Genomic DNA, 20,838 nt, shown 5'->3' on the forward strand with positions numbered 1-20,838 from the left:
CCCTGTGAAATATTCTAGCATTTATAAAATACTGAAATTAAAATCCAACTATAGCCTCAGGTTTTCTTAACATTCTGCTTTTTGACTCATTCGTTTTTGTTAGATAATAAAAAAGTTAGGTACTTTAACAACCAGACATGTTCTTCATCAATACACGGTGTTTTTAAATAAGTGAGACAAACTTTAAGGGGTAATTCTGCATGAAAAAATAATGACAGTTGGCATTATAAACGTATGTCCACAAATATTTCGTTTCCGAGATACGGGATGTTGAATTTTTTCTTACAAACTGACGATTTATTTATTGCTTTAAAACCAGTTGAGATATATAAATGAAATTTGATAGGTTTTAAGAGTTAGTTATTGCAGATTTTTTGACATAAAATTAAGAATTTTATAGTCACCATTAGCGTGCATACGGGTAATATGATCGGTCATATTACACGTATGCGCGCTAACGGTGAATATTAAATTCGTAATTGTATTTCAAAAAATGTGCAATAACTACGTTCTAAAACTCACCAAATTTCATTGGCATATCTCAACCGGATTTAAAGCAATAAAATAAATCGTCTGTTTGTAAGAAAAAATTCAACATCCCGTATCGCGGAAACGAAACATTTGCGGACATATGTTTATAAAGCCAACTGTCATTATTTTTCATGCAGAATTATCCCTTAAAGTTTGTCGCACTTATTTAGAAACACAGTGTATTGATGAAGAACATGTCTAGCTGTTAAGTACCTAACTTTTTTATTATCCAACATAAACGAATTAATCAAAAAACAGAATGTTAAGAAAACCTAAGGCTATAATTGAGTTTTAATTTCAGTATTTTATAAATGCTAGAATATTCCACAGGGTGATGCGAACTTTGAGAAAAAAACACAGTTCGATTGGTACACCCGGTATATAATGAAAATTTACCTGTTTAGCAACAATATTATTACAGTGGTATTGTTAAAGAATCAGGCTATAACATGTTAAAAAAACCACTTAAATCGGCCAACAGGTTTAGGAAATATGAGACTTCAAAAATGACCAAATTTTTAAGTGGGCCGATTTCTATGCACGTAAGTTTATATGACTTCTTATTCGAAACAATAGAAGATATCAACAAAGATCCAGAAACTAAATTTAATAATTATAAATTTATATACTGTGTTGTTCTTTGGCATGGTATTGTATTTCATATAAATTCAGTCTTGAAGTGACTAGTTATACTCTCAGTAGTTGACTCTCAGTTGTAACATGTAACTATAAATTGGTCAGATTGTGTAAAAATATTGTCAGAAACTATAGAAAAAAAAATGAAAAGTTACAGACTATCTGGCTAAGACCAAATGAAAATTATTGCTAATGAAATTGCAGAAAATCTTGTTATAAGTTCCGAATTTCCAGCTGAAAATGAAATTCGAGCCAGGAGAAACAATCGCCAATTTGATTACGAAAAATCTGTGGATGAGTTCTTTAACAGAGGAAGATAAATTTAAAATAAAATACCAATACTTCGAGATGTATTCTGGTTAATTAAAATAAAATGTTTCATCTATATTTTAGACATTACCATTAATTCTTTGATTGGCCGATTTTCGCTTCTAGAAACTCATAATAAAAATTTTAAATTTGTATATGATATTTTTATTAGAGGAAAATATATGATAAAACAATAGAAAAATATTGTATGAATCTTCATTTAATACTTTCAATAGAAAAATAATAAGAACCGAATATAGAGTCAAATGATCTTCTAAAAAAATTGCGTGATATATCTCAAATGATACCATACTCCATGAAACCTTTTTTTAAGTTTTTGAGATTTTGAACTGTTTATGCCAAAATAGCCTAATTCCTTTATACCCAAATATAGTTCTAAGCTAAGAATTTTATTAACACTCCCTGTCTCGGTAGCTTGTGGGGAAAGAAATTTTTCAAAATTAGAAATTATTAAAAACTATTTACGAAGCTCCATAAGACAAACAAAACTAAAAAAATTAGCACTCATTTCAATAGAGTCCTCACTAGCTGCTACTTTAGATTACACCAATCTGATTGACGAGTTTGCCAAAATTAAAGTCAGAAGGGCAAAATTGTAATTTTTGTAAATGTTCTTTAATGCGAATACATATTTCATTTAAGGGGAACGGAGCAAAATGCAAAATTTTGACGTATGTCAAAATTTTTAATGTGTTTTAAATGTATTAATTTTTTTCGAATCCTGAGAAAACTATTAACCCGTGTTGAGCTGCCCCCCCCCCCCACTTGCAAAAATTAAAAAACAAATAGCCCTGATTTATGAGCTATTTATGAGCTCTCATATTCCGCAAACTAAAAATTTTGAGCTCGTTCCACTGAGCAGGAATTTAATACCCTAGTGGGGGGGGGCCTGAGTCAGCCCCCCCCCACTACTTAAAAATAGGAATATTGAATCGGTTTTTGCGGCAGAATTACGAGCTATTTATGAGCTCTTGAAATTATATAGTTTCGATTTTTGAGCTCATCCCCTTCACCCCCAAACAACCCTTTAATTGATTTAACTTAAGAGAAAGATGCTGAGAAAACTTAAAATATATCGTATTGCGGATATAATTCATATAGCTTATATACTCTAAGAATAAACTATTAAATCAAGAGCATTTCGATTATTGAGCTACAACCCCTTCGCAAGAAAACCACCCTATCTTCCCGGCTTAAGAGAAAGTTGTACTTAAAATGCATTAAACTAATTATTTGGCGACTACATATCATTTAATAATTTATAAGCTTCCAAATTACGCGCATTTAGATCAGTAGATTGCAATTTATTTTGTATAGTGCAGTCACTGAAGGTAAAAATCAACGATTACCTTCAATTTCGGTGAACCTTCATCGATTTTCACGAAAATTGGTCAGTAGTTAGAGGATACGTCAAGAAACAAAGGTGACATGGTACCACCTTGCGCCTTTACCCTGAGGGTGGATACCGCCCCTTCTCGGGGGTGAAAATTATTTTATAAAAAATAAATGCACAAATCAATAAAAGAACAAATTAAAAGTAAAATTTATTATATAAAGTTAATAAAATAAGTAAATACTTTTTAAGTTATTAAAGATCAAAGATTTTAATTATTTGTGAAAAAAATGCATGTTTTGAAAAGGTTTTTTGTAAATCACTGAAAAACTTTAAGTTTTTACAAAAAAGGTAATAGTAGTTTAATTCGTATAGCTTATATTCTAAGAATAAACTCTTAAATCACGTGTCTTTCGATTATAGAGCTAAAACCCCTTCGCAAGAAAACGACCCCATATTCCCGGCTTAAGAGAGAGTTGTTCTTAAAATAATTTAAATTAATTATTTGGCGACTACATATCGTTTAATAATTTATGAGCTTGCAAAATATACGCATCTCAATTATTGAATTGCCATTTTCTTTCTATAGTGCAGTCACTGAAGGTAAAAATCAACTAGTACCTTCGATTTCGGTAAATCTCCATTTATTTTCACGAATTGGCAATAACAACTTGGGGTTTTAGCCTGGGGTATATGTCACCCCTTCTCGGGAGTGAAAATTACTTTATTAAAAATAACCCCACAAATCGAGAGAGGGACAAAGTGTAAGCAAAATTTGTTATATAATGTGATTAAAATAAATCAATACTTTTTGAGTTATTAAAGATCAAATATTTTAATTTTTGGAAAGAAAATGCATGCTTTAGAGCGATTTTTCATAAATGACTCAAAAACTGTAAGTTTTTACAAAAAAGTTTTCATCACTAAAATTGAAGCTAATAAAAAATATAATAAATTGATTACTTGAAAAACCTTTTAATGTTAATTTAAAGTAAGTTATTGGTAATTAAATGTATATTTTTTCCGCGACTGTTAAAATCTAAGGGTTCAAGCTTAAATAACGGGAAAAAGATGCATTTTATAACACTTAGGTACTAAATACTTGTCAAAGTACTTAGAAATACCTATGAAAAATAAGATGCAGGAAAAGTTGATAGTATCAAAATCCGCTCACCAATTTTCGTGAAAATGAATGGAGATTTACCGAAATCGAAGGTACTAGTTGATTTTTACCTTCAGTGACTGCACTATAGAAAGAAAATGGCAATTCAATAATTGAGATGCGTATATTTTGCAAGCTCATAAATTATTAAACGATGTGTAGTCGCCAAATAATTAATTTAAATTATTTTAAGAACAACTCTCTCTTAAGCCGGGAATATGGGGTCGTTTTCTTGCGAAGGGGTTGTAGCTCTATAATCGAAAGACGCGTGATTTAAGAGTTTATTCTTAGAATATAAGTTATACGAATTAAACTACTATTAACTTTTTTGTAAAAACTTAAAGTTTTTCAGTGATTTACAAAAAACCTTTTTAAAACATGCATTTTTTTCACAAATAATTAAAATCTTTGATCTTTAATAACTTAAAAAGTATTGACTTATTTTATTAACTTTATATAATAAATTTTGCTTTTAATTTGTTCGTGAAAATGAATGGAGATTTACCGAAATCGAAGGTCATAGTTGATTTTTACCTTCAGTGACTGCACTATAAAAAGAAAATGGCAATTCAATAATTGAGATGCTTATATTTTGCAAGCTCATAAATTATTAAACGATATGTAGTCGCCAAATAATTAATTTAAATTATTTTAAGTACAACTCTCTCTTAAGCCGGGAATATATGGGATGGTTTTCTTACGAAGGGGTTGTAGCTCTATAATCGAAAGGCGCGTGATTTAAGAGTTTATTCTTAGAATATAAGCTATACGAATTAAACTAAAATAAATTGCAATCTACTGATCTAAATGCGCGTAATTTGGAAGCTTATAAATTATTCAATGATATGTAGTCGCCAAATAATTAGTTTAATGCATTTTAAGTACAACTTTCTCTTAAGCCGGGAAGATAGGGTGGTTTTCTTGCGAAGGGGTTGTAGCTCAATAATCGAAATGCACGTGGTTTAATAGTTTATTCTTAGAGTATATAAGCTATAGGAATTATATCCGCAATACGATATATTTTAAGTTTTCTCAGCATTTTTCTATTAAGTTAAATCAATTAAAGGGTTGTTTGGGGGTGAAGGGGATGAGCTCAAAAATCTAAACTATATAATTTCAAGAGCTCATAAATAGCTCGTAATTCTGCCGCAAAAACCGATTCAATATTCCTATTTTTAAGTAGTGGGGGGGCTGACTCAGCCCCCCCCCCCAATAGGGTATTAAATTCCTGCTCAGTGGAACGAGCTCAAAATTTTTAGTTTGCGGAATATGAGAGCTCATAAATAGCTCATAAATCAGGGCTATTTGTTTTTTAATTTTTGCAAGTGGGCGGGCTAGCTCAACACGGGTAAACTATTAAGTATTTTAAAAAAATTTAAACGCAGAATTAAATACTACTTTATTACCAAGGGCCGAAAGTCCCTTAGAATAAATAAAAAGTTTCTTTTGAATGAAATATTTGCAATTAAAAATCACACTAAATTTTCTCTTTTATTTTCACCCCTGTAACTTATTAAAATAAGCATTATAGAAGCTTTCAGGAACTTTCGGCCCTCGGTAATAATGTAATCGCTTATTCTGCGTTTAAATTTTTCAAAAATATTTTTTAGTTTTCTTAGGATTCGAAAAAAAATGAATACATTTAAAACGCATTAAAAATTTTGACATGCGTCAAAATTTTGCATTTTGTTCCGTTCCCCTTAATTTAAATTATGTTTTGTTTTTAAAATAAAAGTTTTCCTTCATTTTGTGTAAGTTCATTTAATAAAAATAAAAGTTAATTTTCAATAGTACTTAGGGGGCGGCATATCGAAGACTTGCATCATGTTGAAAAGATGTACCGCACGGCTCTGAGGATATGTGCGTAAGATAACTTAGTGTTGCATTAATATTGATGACCAAAATGGGTAAACGACAAAATATAATGGTATGATATGTATGTTGTCTTAGTGTTGCATTATAGAATTTGGGCTAAAAGGAATTAAGCTACACAAGGATACTTGTAAATATTATCAAGCTACACAAGTAAATATTATCAAAAAAGTATATCACCTTTTATATATCTTAGTGTTACACTCAACAGAAGGGTTTATTTCGAATCATTTGACATGGATATCACAAAAGTCATTTTTTTACATATCCTACTGTTGCTTTGAGGTGACGATATAGGGTACAACTCACATGGGACTACCAAATGGTTATAGTACACTTGCTACGTACAACTAAATTAAACCGACAAATATGAAAATAATGTAAATAAATAGGGAAAAGCCTGACGAAGAGAAAATACAATAATGAATAAGCAAAGTTAAATATAGAAATGAATGAAATAGATTGAAGTTACGATAAATATAATATACAACCGACTTGAATTGACCGAACAAATGAGGAAAAGCTAATTAACACAAAATATTTGGGAAACAAGCAACTAATACAATCTAAATTTATATAATGACATGAAATCGACCTAAATAAACAATAAAATATAAAAAGTAATACCTTTTGGGCAAATACGTAGAGTTCAACGTACAGTACCGCAAAATCATACATGAGTTTGGGAACTTAATACCATAATATACAAATATGTTATATAAAAAAGCTAAGCTAAATCTGAAAAAAAATTAATAAACAGTGCATTAAAAGAAAAAGTTTGAGATAAACGCACAATAGTTACTAATATCACTAACTGATAATTCCCAAACAAATCCCTTCATCGAACGACTTCAAGATAAAGTTCGATGCTGCAGTCCAATAAATGAGCACACGGAGAGTGCTAACCTGTTCTATCCGTAGGTGCAGGTGGAAAGATGACAGAAAATGGGACTGGAACGCCCCGTAGCTTGTTCCCAAATTGACATATTCCCTGATTGACTAGGCTGTGGCTGTCTCAGGGCTTCTCGAGATGGTTAAAGGGTATGCATTCGTATATTTCTTCCGTGGCTAAAAACATTTCCTTCGTTTTATTTCTCATAAAAACCGGTGAGCAAAAAGTAAAGAGAAGAAGAAATAAGTAGATGAGAAAAACCTTTTTAGAAGAAATAATACAGGAAAAGCGACCATTAAATGGAGCAAAAACTAATCTCTCTCAGGTAACCTTGAACTATTTTGGGTGTGAAAATATGAACAAATAATGACATTTTGAATATGATTTATCTGAGACAATATGATATTTGTAAAAATATATTGAATTTATAAAATATTGGATGTTCAATAAATTTTAAACCTACAGCGAAATGATAAGTATTTCCAATATTAATTGATAATTGCATATGTTTGGTTATGTCTAACCAAAAAATCTATTAATATATAATTTTCCTTGAGTGAATATTCAATAAACATGTAACAATCTACATAAAATCCAAATAATGAGTTAACTAAGAAATTTAACAATGAACCTAATATATCAAATGTTCCATAACAAAAAACAAGGCTAACTAAAAAAATTATTAGGAAAAAATAAATATTTTACCGGGTGATTCTTATCCAGTTTCCGTTTGTGTTTTACACTTCTCTCCTTTCTCCAAAACAACAATTGGTAATAACTACTTTTCACTTTAAAAATTAAACTGGAGATGTTAAATATAAGTAATTTAGTTAAAATTATCAACCCGCCATTCGTCGAGACAGCCAACAGCCAAGTGCCGAACATTCCTCTCTCGTTCAAAGAGAAGAACGTCAAACTCTCACGGAACACGAATTAATCGTCAAGGAACGATTCAACAAGTATGTTCCGTAGAAGCCAAAGTGTGACGTCACGTAAGTAGTCCTTTACGAGAAAATTAGAGAATTTAATTATTAGATTAAGAGAAAATGATTATAAAGATATTTAAAGAGTTCAAAACTGATTTCGTAACGTCAAACCGTTACAATACATGTCGCAAGTATCAGTCTCGCGACACAAATCTCATAGTGTATTTGGTTCTCTCAGTATCGAACCAAATGCACTATGAGATTTGTATTGTGATGCTGATACTTCGACATGTATCGATACAGATTTCAACGTTAATGGGGGCCTTATGATCGATATCGATACAGATCAGTCTCGCGATACAAATCTCATAGTGTATTTGGCTGTCTCAGTATCACTGAATCAGTATCACGACTCTCTTATCTTCTGTGTCTACAACTATGTCGCCGTCTGTATCATTGTCATCAAACAGATACAAATCTGATGATACTTTGTACCGCAACTTGTCGTGATACATGTATCGATTCCGATCTCAACATTAATGGGGCGATGATGGGGCCCCTAAGTTTTGTCGTCCTTGAGACAATGCCGTTCTCCGGTTACGTTTAATTATTTTCATTATTTTCTAACCATTTTAGAACGAATAAAGTTCTTAAATACATAGTAAAATACATTTTTAATTTTAGAATGGTTTTTTCTGAAGTTGCCTTAGCAACTGGTTCTCTTTTGGGAAGCATTACAAGTTCTTATATATTTTACGCTACTAATTATCCGTCCATGTTTGCAATTGGATTGGCATGTGTGTCAATCGGGATAGCGTATACAATATTTTGTATACCTGAATCTATAGAAAATCCGCAAGGTTCCAAGGAATTAATAATAAATAATGAGGTAGGTAAACCATATTATCTCGATATTTATTAATATTATCAATATTATCCTAGAATAGAACCCCGATTATCCGTGCGCGGGTTATCCGGGCTGTGGATTATTCACGCTATGAATTTCCATTACTCAAATTGCATTTTTGGGGTTTTACCGGATGGAAACTCTATACGCACTGTGAGGGAGATACATAATGCAATATCGAAAGCGGCAGTGCTCTGAGAAATCATTCACTTGTCATCTGCTGCTGACGCTGAAGACTCCACTCTGCTATATTCTTAACAAATGTTTCCAAAATGGCAATAGCTGGTGTTTCTTGATCATTGACCCAAAAGGTTTGTTCCCGTTTATTATGGCCGTGGCTATAACTATAAACAAGTTTTTGACTTATATCTTCACTTACTTATTTTATAAGTATACAATTATTACAGTATACAATTATTAGATAAACATAGAATTGTAGATTTGAAATAGTATCATAATGTATGACTGGGCCTTCGTCATGTATTAGATAATAATTAGTGTCTTCTAACTGTATCTCTTGGCTGGATCTTATTTAACTTCAGGAGACAGGAATAATTCTAAATAAATAAATTTACCTTAAGTTGGTTTATTCAATCACTACATATTTTCAAGTTATACTTGAAAGGGTTGGAAACTATGGGAACAAGTAGATAGAAAGAAGGTCTATAGTACAGGAACAATGTACTCCATTGCTGTGGTTGCTTGACGGCTACTCGAGTTTTGGTTGGAGAGCTTAGGTATCGTAGGTTCGTTTAAGGGGTTAGGGGATGAGGTGTGCTAAATACTGATAATAATAAAGATACTTACAAAGGAACTTCCTGATCATATTTATAAAGAGCGCCTTTTTCAGGACTAAAAACTTCCATAGTGGTTAGTTACTTTTCACTGGGATTTCCTGTCTAAAGATTGAATAAAACTAACACTTGTTATTCAGTGAGTTTATTTACCTTTTTTTATTAGACTCATTACCCTTTTGAAATAATTAAAAATAACAAAACAAATTTACCTTTAAAACACTATAATGGCATGAGTTTACATTTAAGCATTCTCTACCTTTAGAACAAAACAAAACAAAATTACCTACCTTTTAAAATACAGCCAATATTTAACAGAAAGACACAAAAATGTTCTTTTACTTAATTTTGTTTACAAATTGGATTTTGACATTTGTCACATTCGTGACATATCTACAAAATGGCGGTCTGTCAAATATTAATTAGATGAAAAACTGTATTTAACAAATTTTGTGGAATTACAAATCAAAAATATGCAAAGAAATCTTTATAAAAAAAAAACATAAAAAATATGAATGCGATATTTATTTAAGAGGAAACAGTAGCGATCAACAGGTAGCAAAAACGCGTTCCAAGATTGCGACTGTAATTTTAAATATTTTTTTCGAGATATTTGGCACACGTATTCGTAATATAATAAAGAATGGCGGTACAGAGCCCAATTTGAAAAATATCTTAATATGTGGAAATTACTCTGTAATTAAATAAAATATTAAAAAAACGAGCCTGTACCGCCATTAAGAAGAACAAAAAATACACTTTCTTCAAATAAACTTTTTTATCCGATGCCTAGATTTTGTGTCATTTTGGAACTACTAAAATTTTTTATTTCATTAGTAGTTCCAAAATGACACAAAATCTAGGCATCGGATAAAAAAGTTTATTTGAAGAAAGTGTATTTTTTGGTTCTTCTTAATAGCGGTACAGGCTCGTTTTTTTAATATTATATTTAATTACAGAGTAATTTCCACATATTAATATATTTTTCAAATTGGGCTCTGTACCGCCATTATTTATTATATTACGAATACGTGTGCCAAATATCTCGAAAAAATATTCAAAATTACAGCCGCAAACTTGGAACGCGTTTTCGCTACCTGTTGATCGCTACTGTTTCACCTTAAGAGTAAAATTTCCAAAGATGAATTTACACTCTAAGGGATAAAGTGTCAAATGTTCATCTTTTTATTCGTAATTATTTAATAAAACAAAAGAGTTTAAGAGAATGTTAACTTGAGAGAAAAAAGAACACTTTACAAAACTGTCAACTCCAAATTCCAATTCAATTACACAAAAAAGGGCCAATTTTTTATAAAAATGGCTGGCTGGCTTTTTCCCTGAGAATTAGGACACGGGAAACTACATTCAATATTCCATAATTGCTGGTACTACACAAAGCCTCCCGAAATTATATCAAAACCATTATATTACGTCGTAGATAACTACCAGGCCCTTACCACAGTTTTTTTGCTTATACGAATCAGTTAGTTCACTCTAGTTTTTATGCGGTTCCTGCGCGTGCAGAAACTCCTAGCAGACTGCGCAGTAGACTAGGTGAAAATTGTTGCTGTTGCAAGATTTAAAATATTCCGATAAAGAATATTCCAAAATTATAATAAAATAATTATGATTATCGATTTTTTTCAAAAATCTGAAAATTAAATTCATAAATGGTAAAATCCTTTACGTACACACTTGTATAAAATTTGAAAAATAATATTTTCTAATTATTGATTGAATGTATTCAAACAATTAATCACAAGTAACTATCTAAATTGGTGACATTTGGCAACAGTGAGTAGATCTGGTTTATTTAAATAGTATGTTTATTCCAAACATAACCTTATAAACAAACAGTTGTTTATTTTAGAGTTATTTATTATTGTTTTCTCATATTTTGCAATTGTTAAGTTGGTTTACTTCGAATTTAATATGCATTACTGTGGTATTTCTCCAGTTTTCTAAGAAGGTTGGTGATTTTGAATTGGGATTATGATGAATTTAACCCAAAGGCAATGTGTGTTTATTTATGTGGCAAAATTCCAGGCACCATAAAAATTTGAGTTTCTTCCTGTTGCCCATGGATGAAAATCGGTAAGAACGTAAATTCTATTTAATATCATTTTTGACCTGCTGTCGTTTTAGGTTTGCAGAATGAAAAGAAATTGTTCAATGTGATAAACTTTCTATGAACAGTCCTCAATATTGTTACATTAACTTTTAAATATGCACTTTACATCTTGAGGAGCAGGCCTTTGCAGAAATACTGAAAAAACGCAAAATAAAATAAACGAAATATGTCTTGAGATTAAACATTCAAGTTGAAGGTGTGTTCTTTCTTCCTTAAACTGGAATGATAATTTTGTAATTCTTTAGGCACATCTATTGAGAAGTTACAACCAGTGGCAAAGTGCCTTAAGGGAATCTATGACATATATAATTGAAGGTATGAGTATATGTTTCAAATTAATTGTTGGATGATTCTGAGAAAGTGTAAATTTTTTTCATGAATTTGGTACATAACTGTCTTTATCTAAACTCTAAAAACCATTGACATCTGTTTTGAAAAACCATGTTCCTAGAAACCATTGATAACAAATATAGACGGTTACCTCTGCATTTGTTGTATCATCTTACTACCGTATCCATAGTGAGTCTAATTTTTAAATCTATAATAATTGTTTACGTGCTGGTTTCATAAAGATGCTTCAAAAATCTATACCTATGGGTCTTACTAGGCAGCACAGCCATGCCTTTAATAGCTTTTCCAATTATATTTTCAATATGCTTATTCTAGTTAAGATTGCGGGATAAAAAGACCACTAAATATTTGAGTTCATTTTTAGGTATCAGCATTGGCTCTACAGCCCATGGTGGGTCTTGGCCTGTTCCAGAATCAGCTTCCACTCTTTCCTATCCTTTGCTTGGCTTTCCAATTTCTCACTCGAGCATGAATTTTTGGTATATATGGGATTATATTGTGATAACGACCAGATCTATGAAAGAATAGTATGTTGTTAAAGAAGATTGTGGTGACACTATCTATGAATATCTGATAATATTGGTTAATGTGAATGGAGTCCAAAATGGGGTTTAGGCTGTTATATAAAAAACTAGGTCATTAGCATATGGAAGTAGGGCGACATTATCTGGTATTAAATTATGTGAATGAGGAGAATTAAACCTAAAAACTCTATTTATTCTGCTAATCAATATGATTTTGATATATTTTAATATAAAACATATGTTATTCTTTCTAGGGACATCTCCTCTGAAGGAATTACAATTATTTGCCAGTATGTCAAATGAATTTTCAACATCAGTCATACTTTCATGAATTTATTGATGAAAATAAAACTAGGTACATGATTTATTTACTTCCAAGGGATTCTAAGATACCATGTGTAAAAAGTCCAATATGCAGTGATGAGCATGCTAATAACTGGCAAAATATGGGATATAACGCCAAAGATGGGAAACATGGGATGCATTCTGAAGTAAAAAGAGATGAAACTGAGAGAAATTATCGATATAAACATATAAATTAACATTACATTACATAGTTTCCCACCTTGAGACGTATCAGATGAGTATGAGAACTGTCACTGTGACGGAGAATTTTATAAAATACTCCTGTCACAAAGGTGGGAAACTATGTAATGTTATCGTCGGCTAAGAGTGTTAACCTGCCAACTCCATTTTTCACTGTGAGTGATATTTGGGTAGTTTCTAGGTCTGTGTACCTTCATACCATGTCCCACAAGCCCGCTGGTTCCACTGTAGTTTAGAGATAGCTATTTCTAAACTACATTGGTGTCGGCGGGTTTGTGGGGTGGTGTATGAAAATACACAGACCCAGAAACTAGCCCAATATCACTCAAAGTGAAAAATGGAGTTAGCAGGTTAAAACTCTTATCCAAGGTTATGTTAATTTATTCGTTTATAACGATAAGTTCCACTTCTACCAGTTTCATCTCTTTTTATCTCACAAGTTAATATGTTTTCCATCTTTTGCGTTATTTTGCCGGTTATTAGTGTGAGTGCTCATTACTGTATATTTACGATTCTGTGATTTCTCAATATAATGCTGAGTAGGTATAGATGAGCATCTACAACCCTTTCAAAACAGAAATTTATAAGTTCATTTTATGTACCTATTAAACTTTATTTTAAGGATGAATTTGAAATGCTTGTAGGGAATATATCTGTAAAAATAAAATTGGTATTATAAAATTGAAATTCTCAAAATATAATTTATAATTCGAATGTATTATTATTTTTTTCCTCTATAGAAAAGTCCTCTTATTAGTTTTCTCATTAGCCCTTTTGACAAGACATCTTACTTACGCCAGTACTTACTTAATTACTTATTCCTCTTCACTCCATGCGGAGCATAGGGCGTCAACTGTCTGCCTCCATTCTGTCTTATCCTTTGTACTGATCTTTATTTCTGTCCAGGTTTTCCCAATAGGGCTTTTCATTCACAGTCATTTGTTTCGAGCTTCTGTCATATGTCGTATAATCCGTGTATATTCATAGATATAACAGAATAGATTAGGCCAGTTCGAAAAATAGCGTAACGCGGAACAGTTTGGATCGGTGGTCTATCTTTCTCTCTCTACTGGCGCTCAGCTCTCTCTCTCTAGCATATGATGGCTGCCGCCTCTGTGTAACTGTCGTTCCATTACTCCCACCTCTTGGTAGATACGCTCACACTCGCACGACAGACAAAGATAGCTAGACCACCGTACTTGATATCAGCGTTACTCCCCGATGCATTGAGTGGCATATGACTAGCCTGATCTATTGTTGACATATCTCTGTGTATATTAGTATTATACACAGATTATACAACATATGACAGCAGCTCGAAGCAAATGACAATCAATGGAAAGCCCTATAGCATTAATTTCTTTTTCAACACTTCTTTTCCACATTTCTACGGGTCTACCTGGTCTTCTCTTTCCATGTGGTGTATATTCTAGGGCTTGCCTCGCTATGTCTGTGTCAGGTCTCCTTAGTGTGTGCTCCATCCAACTCCATTTCCTTTTGCATATTATCTTAGATATACATAGGTTTCTGGTTAGTTCTTGTCCATAGCTCTTGGTTTGATATACGGTTTCGCCAGTAAATGTTAAGAATCTTCCTTAGGCATTTATTTATGGATACCTGCATCTGTCTAATACATTTTCTTGACACTTTCCAAGTTTCTGCTCCATATAGTAATACAGTCTTCACGTTGCTGTTGAATAGTCTTTCGGTTTTAATTGTCATCTGATGTGAAGACCACATTTTCCTTAGCATATTGAATGCGTTTGTAGCGTAGACGCCAGTATTGTACTATTTATTTCTGTACTAAGACAAACCACAGAAAAGGCCATCGAGTACAATAAACCAGCATATCTATGTTTTACCTGACAAAGGCTTTCGATCGCATTCAATTCGAAGACGTCTTACACTTACTGTATAAAAGAGACATGCCAATCAATATTATACGAACCATCGAAAACATCTATTTCCATAATCGAATACAGGCAAAGATAAATGGAAAACTAACACAGTTTATACCAGTACAAAGCCCAGTCAGACAAGGGGACCCGTTAAGCCCACTGCTCTTTAATGTATCTAATAATGGACGAAATAATAGAAGCAGTATGTAAAGATCATGGTTACAGAATGGGGAACAAAAAACTCCAAATATTAGGTTATGCAAACGACGCCGCATTAATCGCCAAGACAGAAGACAATCTCCAAAGATTAACACACATCTTCAATACAACAGCCAAGAAATACAATATCAATATGATAATATCAGCAGAAAAAACACATGTATGACATCTAAATACCCACTACGAGGTAAAATCGAAATTGGTGGGAAAATATTAAAGCAGGAAGTAAGGTTTAGATATCTGGGAATAGATATATCTACCCAGTTACGGAGATGTTGAAGAGGAAGCACGACAACAAAGTTTAAAAGCAAGTAAAGCGGTGGGATCTCTTAATGACACAATCTGGAAGAACGAACACCTAAGACAAGACACAAAAGCAAGAATCTATAAGCTTGGATTATAAGCTTTCATCCGACACCTCATTTGTCATTCTATCTGGTTTAATGACTGAGGAGTTGTGTTTACGGACAGACGGACGTATATAATTCAACGCTTTCACATTTTTTTCAAAACTGAGTGAAAACAATATTTCTTTAGAAATCCATAAATATATTCGCTAATAATGAAACTAATTTGCAGTGGTTATAGCCAACCTTCATTAGTGGAGTAGGCATTAGAAGAAGAAGACCAATGAAGATAAAGTAGAGCCCATTGTTAGACCAAAATTTTGTTTATATAGAAAAAATTATTTAGTTGAAAATAGTAGGTACATAATCTCAATGAATCCATTAAAGCTGATACATTTAGTCTTCAGAACAACAATAATAATTATTTATGAAACTATCGATAAATTGTCAAGAGCTTCGTAAACGTTAATTTTGTAGAAAAGTATTCATTATTTCGAAAAATCTATTTCAAATTTGTCCTATTTATTTTCGAGCAGTGTATCAACAATAATGTTGAGCAGTATAACACACGCTGTTATGCGCTTGCGTCCGGCTGCAAGGTCTCGATGCGCAGTGGGAAAAATGGAACATTTTTTCATAACGTACTTCACGGCAAGTGACTATACTGTTTGTTGTATAAACCTATATACTGTGCCCTTACTATAACACGAAGTTTCCAGCTACGTAGAAACGAAAGGACACCAAACTGAATTTGTTTAATCCATAATCCATTCCAAAACTAGAAGATCCCCATTTTTGGGTAGCTTTATGGATTTAAAAGGTAATTTTTGGGACTTCAAACTTTCTGTATTCTACTTCATGCGTACCGCTTGGAAGTTCTGCCTCGACTCTACTCTGGTTCTCCTTTTAGCGGTAACCCGGCATTTTTTAGCCAATCGGTCGCTTGAAGCCACAATTTTTGCCCATAAATGGTAATGTCAACATACAGAAACCTCATAAAAACATGTATTGTTACGTAGGATAAAACTCAAAAATTGTGTCTAATGGATATACTATTCTTCATACAAAAATAGAAAAAAGTGTTTCACACAATTTTTATCTGCTTATGCGAGCGACTTTGGACCCAATACAATGGACAGGGTTGGCTCTTGTGAAATTTAAAGATTGGAATTCTAATAAACAAAAAAATTGTAATGAGGGTTTTGGCATAAAGTATTTAATATCTAATGAAAGAAAGAAAATAATTAAAAAATATGTAGCCAGAAATTAATTCAATGTCAACCGTGCCTGAACCGAGTCGACAAGATTGCTTATATACAATGATGAGTGCGCTATTAATCGGCAGAAAAACGGAAAAGACGGAAGACATAATACGTTGTGACATAAAAAGATAAGCTAGTAGAGATTGGAAATTATCCATAGAAACATAGATAATACATTATATTGATTATTTCATTCATGGCGATTCTGGCCAAGAGAAAGCTACAGAAATAAAAATTAAAGTGATAATTTTTGATAACATCCCGTCGTCAAGCATTACGTCAGATGCCCTTCGTTACTATGCAAAAATGAACTTTCAGTGACATTAATAACAATTAATGTTTTACAACTTGTCACAGAGAACATCAAGAAACACGTTTAGCAAATATTCTGCTGAAGATATGAACAAAGTTAAAATTATTTAAAAAGACAGTTTTATTCATGAAATAATCTCAGTGAATTACCCTCGATCTCTAAAATTATTATCGACTTTTTCTCTCGTGCCACTTTGACATAATTCCATTCCCCTTCGGGTCGTGAAAATAAACTGTCAAAATGTCACTCAGGATACAATTTGATAATTTTAGAGCTCTCGTGCAATTACTACTGATAGTTTCCCACCTTTGGACGTATCGGACAAACTGTCACAGGAGAATTTTATAAAAATATCCTGTCACAGTGGCAGTTGTCAAACTTTTTAATTTCACGACCCGAAGGGGAGTGAAATTATGTCTAAGTGTCACTAGGGCAAAACAAATCGATAATTCGAGCTCGAGAGTAATTCAATAAAATTATTTCATGAATAAAACTGTCTTTTTAAATCATTTGAACTAATATTTTATTGATATCTTCGCCTGAATATTTGCTAAACCTGTTTCTTGTTGTTCTATGTGACAAGTTGTAAAACACCATTTGTAATTTGTAATTAATGTCACTGAATGTATTTTTGCGTAGCAACGAAGGGCATCTGACGTAAAATACTTGACGGCGGGAAATTATACAAAATTATCAGTAGTAATTGCACAAGAGCTCTAAAATTCTATATTAATTTTAGAGATCGAGTGCAATTTGTTGCGATTATTTCATGAATAAAACTGTTCAAAACCAAAATTTTATTGTAATTTATTTATACAAGTACAAATTAGTACAATTGAACACACAGTTGTTATAAATATTTGACGGTGGAAAGTCATCACTTTTATAATTTTTAAAACATTATTTGTCATTAATGTCACTGAATGTATTTTTTCGTAGCAACGAAGGGCATCTGACGTAATATACTTGACGACGGGAAATTATCAAAAATTATCAGTTTAATTTAGATTTCGTAGCTTTTCTATTAGTCAGAATCTCCTATGAATGAAATAATCAGTAGTAATTGCACAAGAGCTCTAAAATTATTGAATTTTCCCGAGTGACACTTTGACACTTTTAATTTCACGAGCCGAAGGCGAGTGAAATTATGTCAAAGTGTCTCGAGGGCAAAAATTCTATATTAATTTTAGAGATCAAGTGCAATTTGTTGCGATTATTTCATGAATAAAACTGTTCAACACCAAAATTTTATTGTAATTTATTTATGTAAGTTCAAATTAGTACAATTAAACACAAAGTTGTTATAAATATTTGACTGTTGAAAGTCATCACTTTTATAATTTTTAAAACATTAATTGTCATTAACGTCACTGAATGTATTTTTTCATAGCAGCGAAGGGCATCTGACGTAATATATTTGACGACGGAAAATTATCAAAAATTATTGGGTATAATATCACAAGAGAGTGAGAATAAATTGAAAATAATGCGACAGTTTTTCGAAAGTTTGTTGTCTGGCAATAGACACGAGAGTCCGCAGGGCTCTCCTGTCTATTGCCCAATGACAACAAATTTGAGTAAAAATGAAGCATTATTTTCTTATTTATTCTTACTGTCGTGTGATATTCGTAAGATTATTTTTTAATACGTATATTATGGATATTTTCTTAAACGTGACAGTTGTTAAAACTAGGAAACTGGTTGCCATTAAACAGAAACAATCTACTTAAAAAAATTCTATCGATAATTTTCTACAGTAGATAATTCTCAGTAGTAATTGCACAAGAGCTCTAAAATTCTATATTAATTTTAGAGATCGAGTGCAATTTGTTGCGATTATTTCATGAATAAAACTATTCAAAACCAAAATTGTATTGTAATTTATTTATGTAAGTACAAATTAGTAAAATTAAACACAGTTGTTATAAATATTTTACGGTTAAAAGTCATCACTTTTATAATTTTTAAAACATGAATTGTCATTAATGTCACTGAATGTATTTTTTCATAGCAACGAAGGACATCTGACGTAATATACTTGACGACGGGAAATTATCAAAAATTATCGGGTATAACATCACAAGAGAGTGAGAATAAATTGAAAATAATGCGACAGTTATTCGAAAATTTGTTGTCTGGCAATAGACACGAGAGCCCGCAGCGCTCGAGTGGCTATTGCCCAATGACAACAAATTTGAGTAAAAATGAAGCATTATTTTCTTATTTATTCTTAATGTCGTGTGATGTTCGTAAGATTATTTTTTAATACGTATATTATTGATATTTTCTTAAATGTGACAGTTGTCAAAACTAGGAAACTGGTTGCCATTAAACAGAAACAATCTACTTTAAAAAATTCTCTCGGTAATTTTCTACAGCAGATAATTCTCAGTATAATTTTAATCTGATTGGACAGAATTAAACACGTGATCAAATATCTTACTATACGATTGGAAGTTAAAATCATCAAAAAATAATCAGTTTAATTTAAATTTCTGTAGTTTTCTATTGGTCAGAATCTCCTATGAATGAAATAATCAGTATAATTTTAATCTGCAGTTTAATTTTTATTTCTGTAGCTTGCTATTGGTCAGAATCTCCTATGAATGAAATAATCGCTGTTATTTTTATTCTTGTAGGTTTCTAAAGCAATTCTTACGCCCAAAAATATTGAATTGGTTTAATCCCAAAGTTATCTGATAAATCTAAAAAATTATTAATCTAATTCAGATAATGCCACAATAGTATACAATATTTTTTCTTTCTCTGAGAGTCGAAATTTTTATATAATACATATTTAAAAATAAACTTTGTGGTTATCGTACTGATGTTTTCGTATTTATATTAATTTCATACATTTTTTAGGGTAAAAAAGAAAAAGTGGTTCAGTTAAACTTTTTTAAAGAAATAGTTCAAACCACTATTAAAAAACGAAAAAACTATGACAGAGCCATAATCATTCTAACACTTACGTCCATAATAATTTATATATTTCTCACACATGCAGACACAAGTATGCGATATGTCTTCCTTCGAGGAAGACTGAACTGGACATTTACAAAGTATAATCTTTATAACAGTGTTTGTAGTTTAGTTTGGGTTGCTGGTACAATGATCGGAACTTATATTCTTCAGAGGAGATTTCATATTAAGGATGCCGTACTTGCTCTGATAGGTTTGGTTTCGATGTTAAGTTGCGTCGTTTTGCAGTTTCTGGCAACAAACGACACAATGATTTATATTGGTAAGTATATCAAGCTTTATACGGGTGTCTAGAAATAACAATCTCAAAATATATAATTGTGTTTATTGAACTGAAATAGTTTCTGTAGTTTACTATATGTCAGGGGTGGCCAAACTGCGGCTCTTTGAAGGATTACTTGTGGCTCTCGATTGTACCCGAGTTATTTTTCAATTTTGTATTAGATATGATTTAAAAAAAATTTTATCGTTCTTTATGTGTTTCAAAATGTCTTTTAAATTACTGACAACAAACATGAAAGCCTTTGTAACAAATTCCAGATCAAACTCGAAAATAAAAGTATAAGTCGACGCCGAATACCAAATTTTGGAAACTTTTAGCACAATCCAAGTAGGTACCCTAAAAAAGGATGCTTGTCGAATTATTTCCATATTCGGAACAACGTACTTGTGTGGACCATTTTATTCCATTTTATAATTCGTGAAATCCTAACACCTATCAGTATTAACTAACCAGCATCTAAAAGAATTACTGAGAAGTACTGCCACATATTAATCAGCAAATTGTAAAGAATTATCAAAAGAAGGAAAACAAAAATGTAATTAAGTTTTAATATTTCGTAATTTTAGTTCGGTTTTCAGTAAGTAAAAGTTCTGTTAAAA

At 31.7% G+C, this 20,838-nt stretch overlaps 1 protein-coding gene and 1 long non-coding RNA gene across 7 annotated transcripts in view; both read left to right on the top strand.

The window, feature by feature from the left end:
* LOC114331364 (proton-coupled folate transporter) overlaps positions 1-20,838 on the top strand; it is a 147,543-nt gene that overhangs the window by 104,293 nt on the left and 22,412 nt on the right. For all 5 annotated transcript variants that reach the window (XM_050649590.1, XM_050649589.1, XM_050649594.1 and 2 more), the window contains 2 exons: positions 8,367-8,571; positions 19,840-20,218. In XM_050649590.1, the coding sequence (XP_050505547.1) occupies positions 8,367-8,571; positions 19,840-20,218 (584 nt within the window). The remainder of the gene's footprint in view (positions 1-8,366; positions 8,572-19,839; positions 20,219-20,838) is intronic.
* On the top strand, positions 10,953-13,649 carry LOC126883891 (uncharacterized). Of its 2 annotated transcripts, none has more exons than XR_007697738.1 (3): positions 10,953-11,477; positions 11,529-11,829; positions 12,230-12,636. It is a non-coding gene; the product is annotated as an uncharacterized LOC126883891 (long non-coding RNA). The 2 variants fall into 2 exon arrangements; XR_007697737.1 differs by lacking the exon at positions 12,230-12,636 and adding an exon at positions 12,644-13,649 and having other exon boundaries at positions 11,210-11,477.

Source organism: Diabrotica virgifera, chromosome 4 (assembly GCF_917563875.1).
Source record: "Diabrotica virgifera virgifera chromosome 4, PGI_DIABVI_V3a".
Lineage (NCBI taxonomy): Eukaryota > Metazoa > Arthropoda > Insecta > Coleoptera > Chrysomelidae > Diabrotica > Diabrotica virgifera.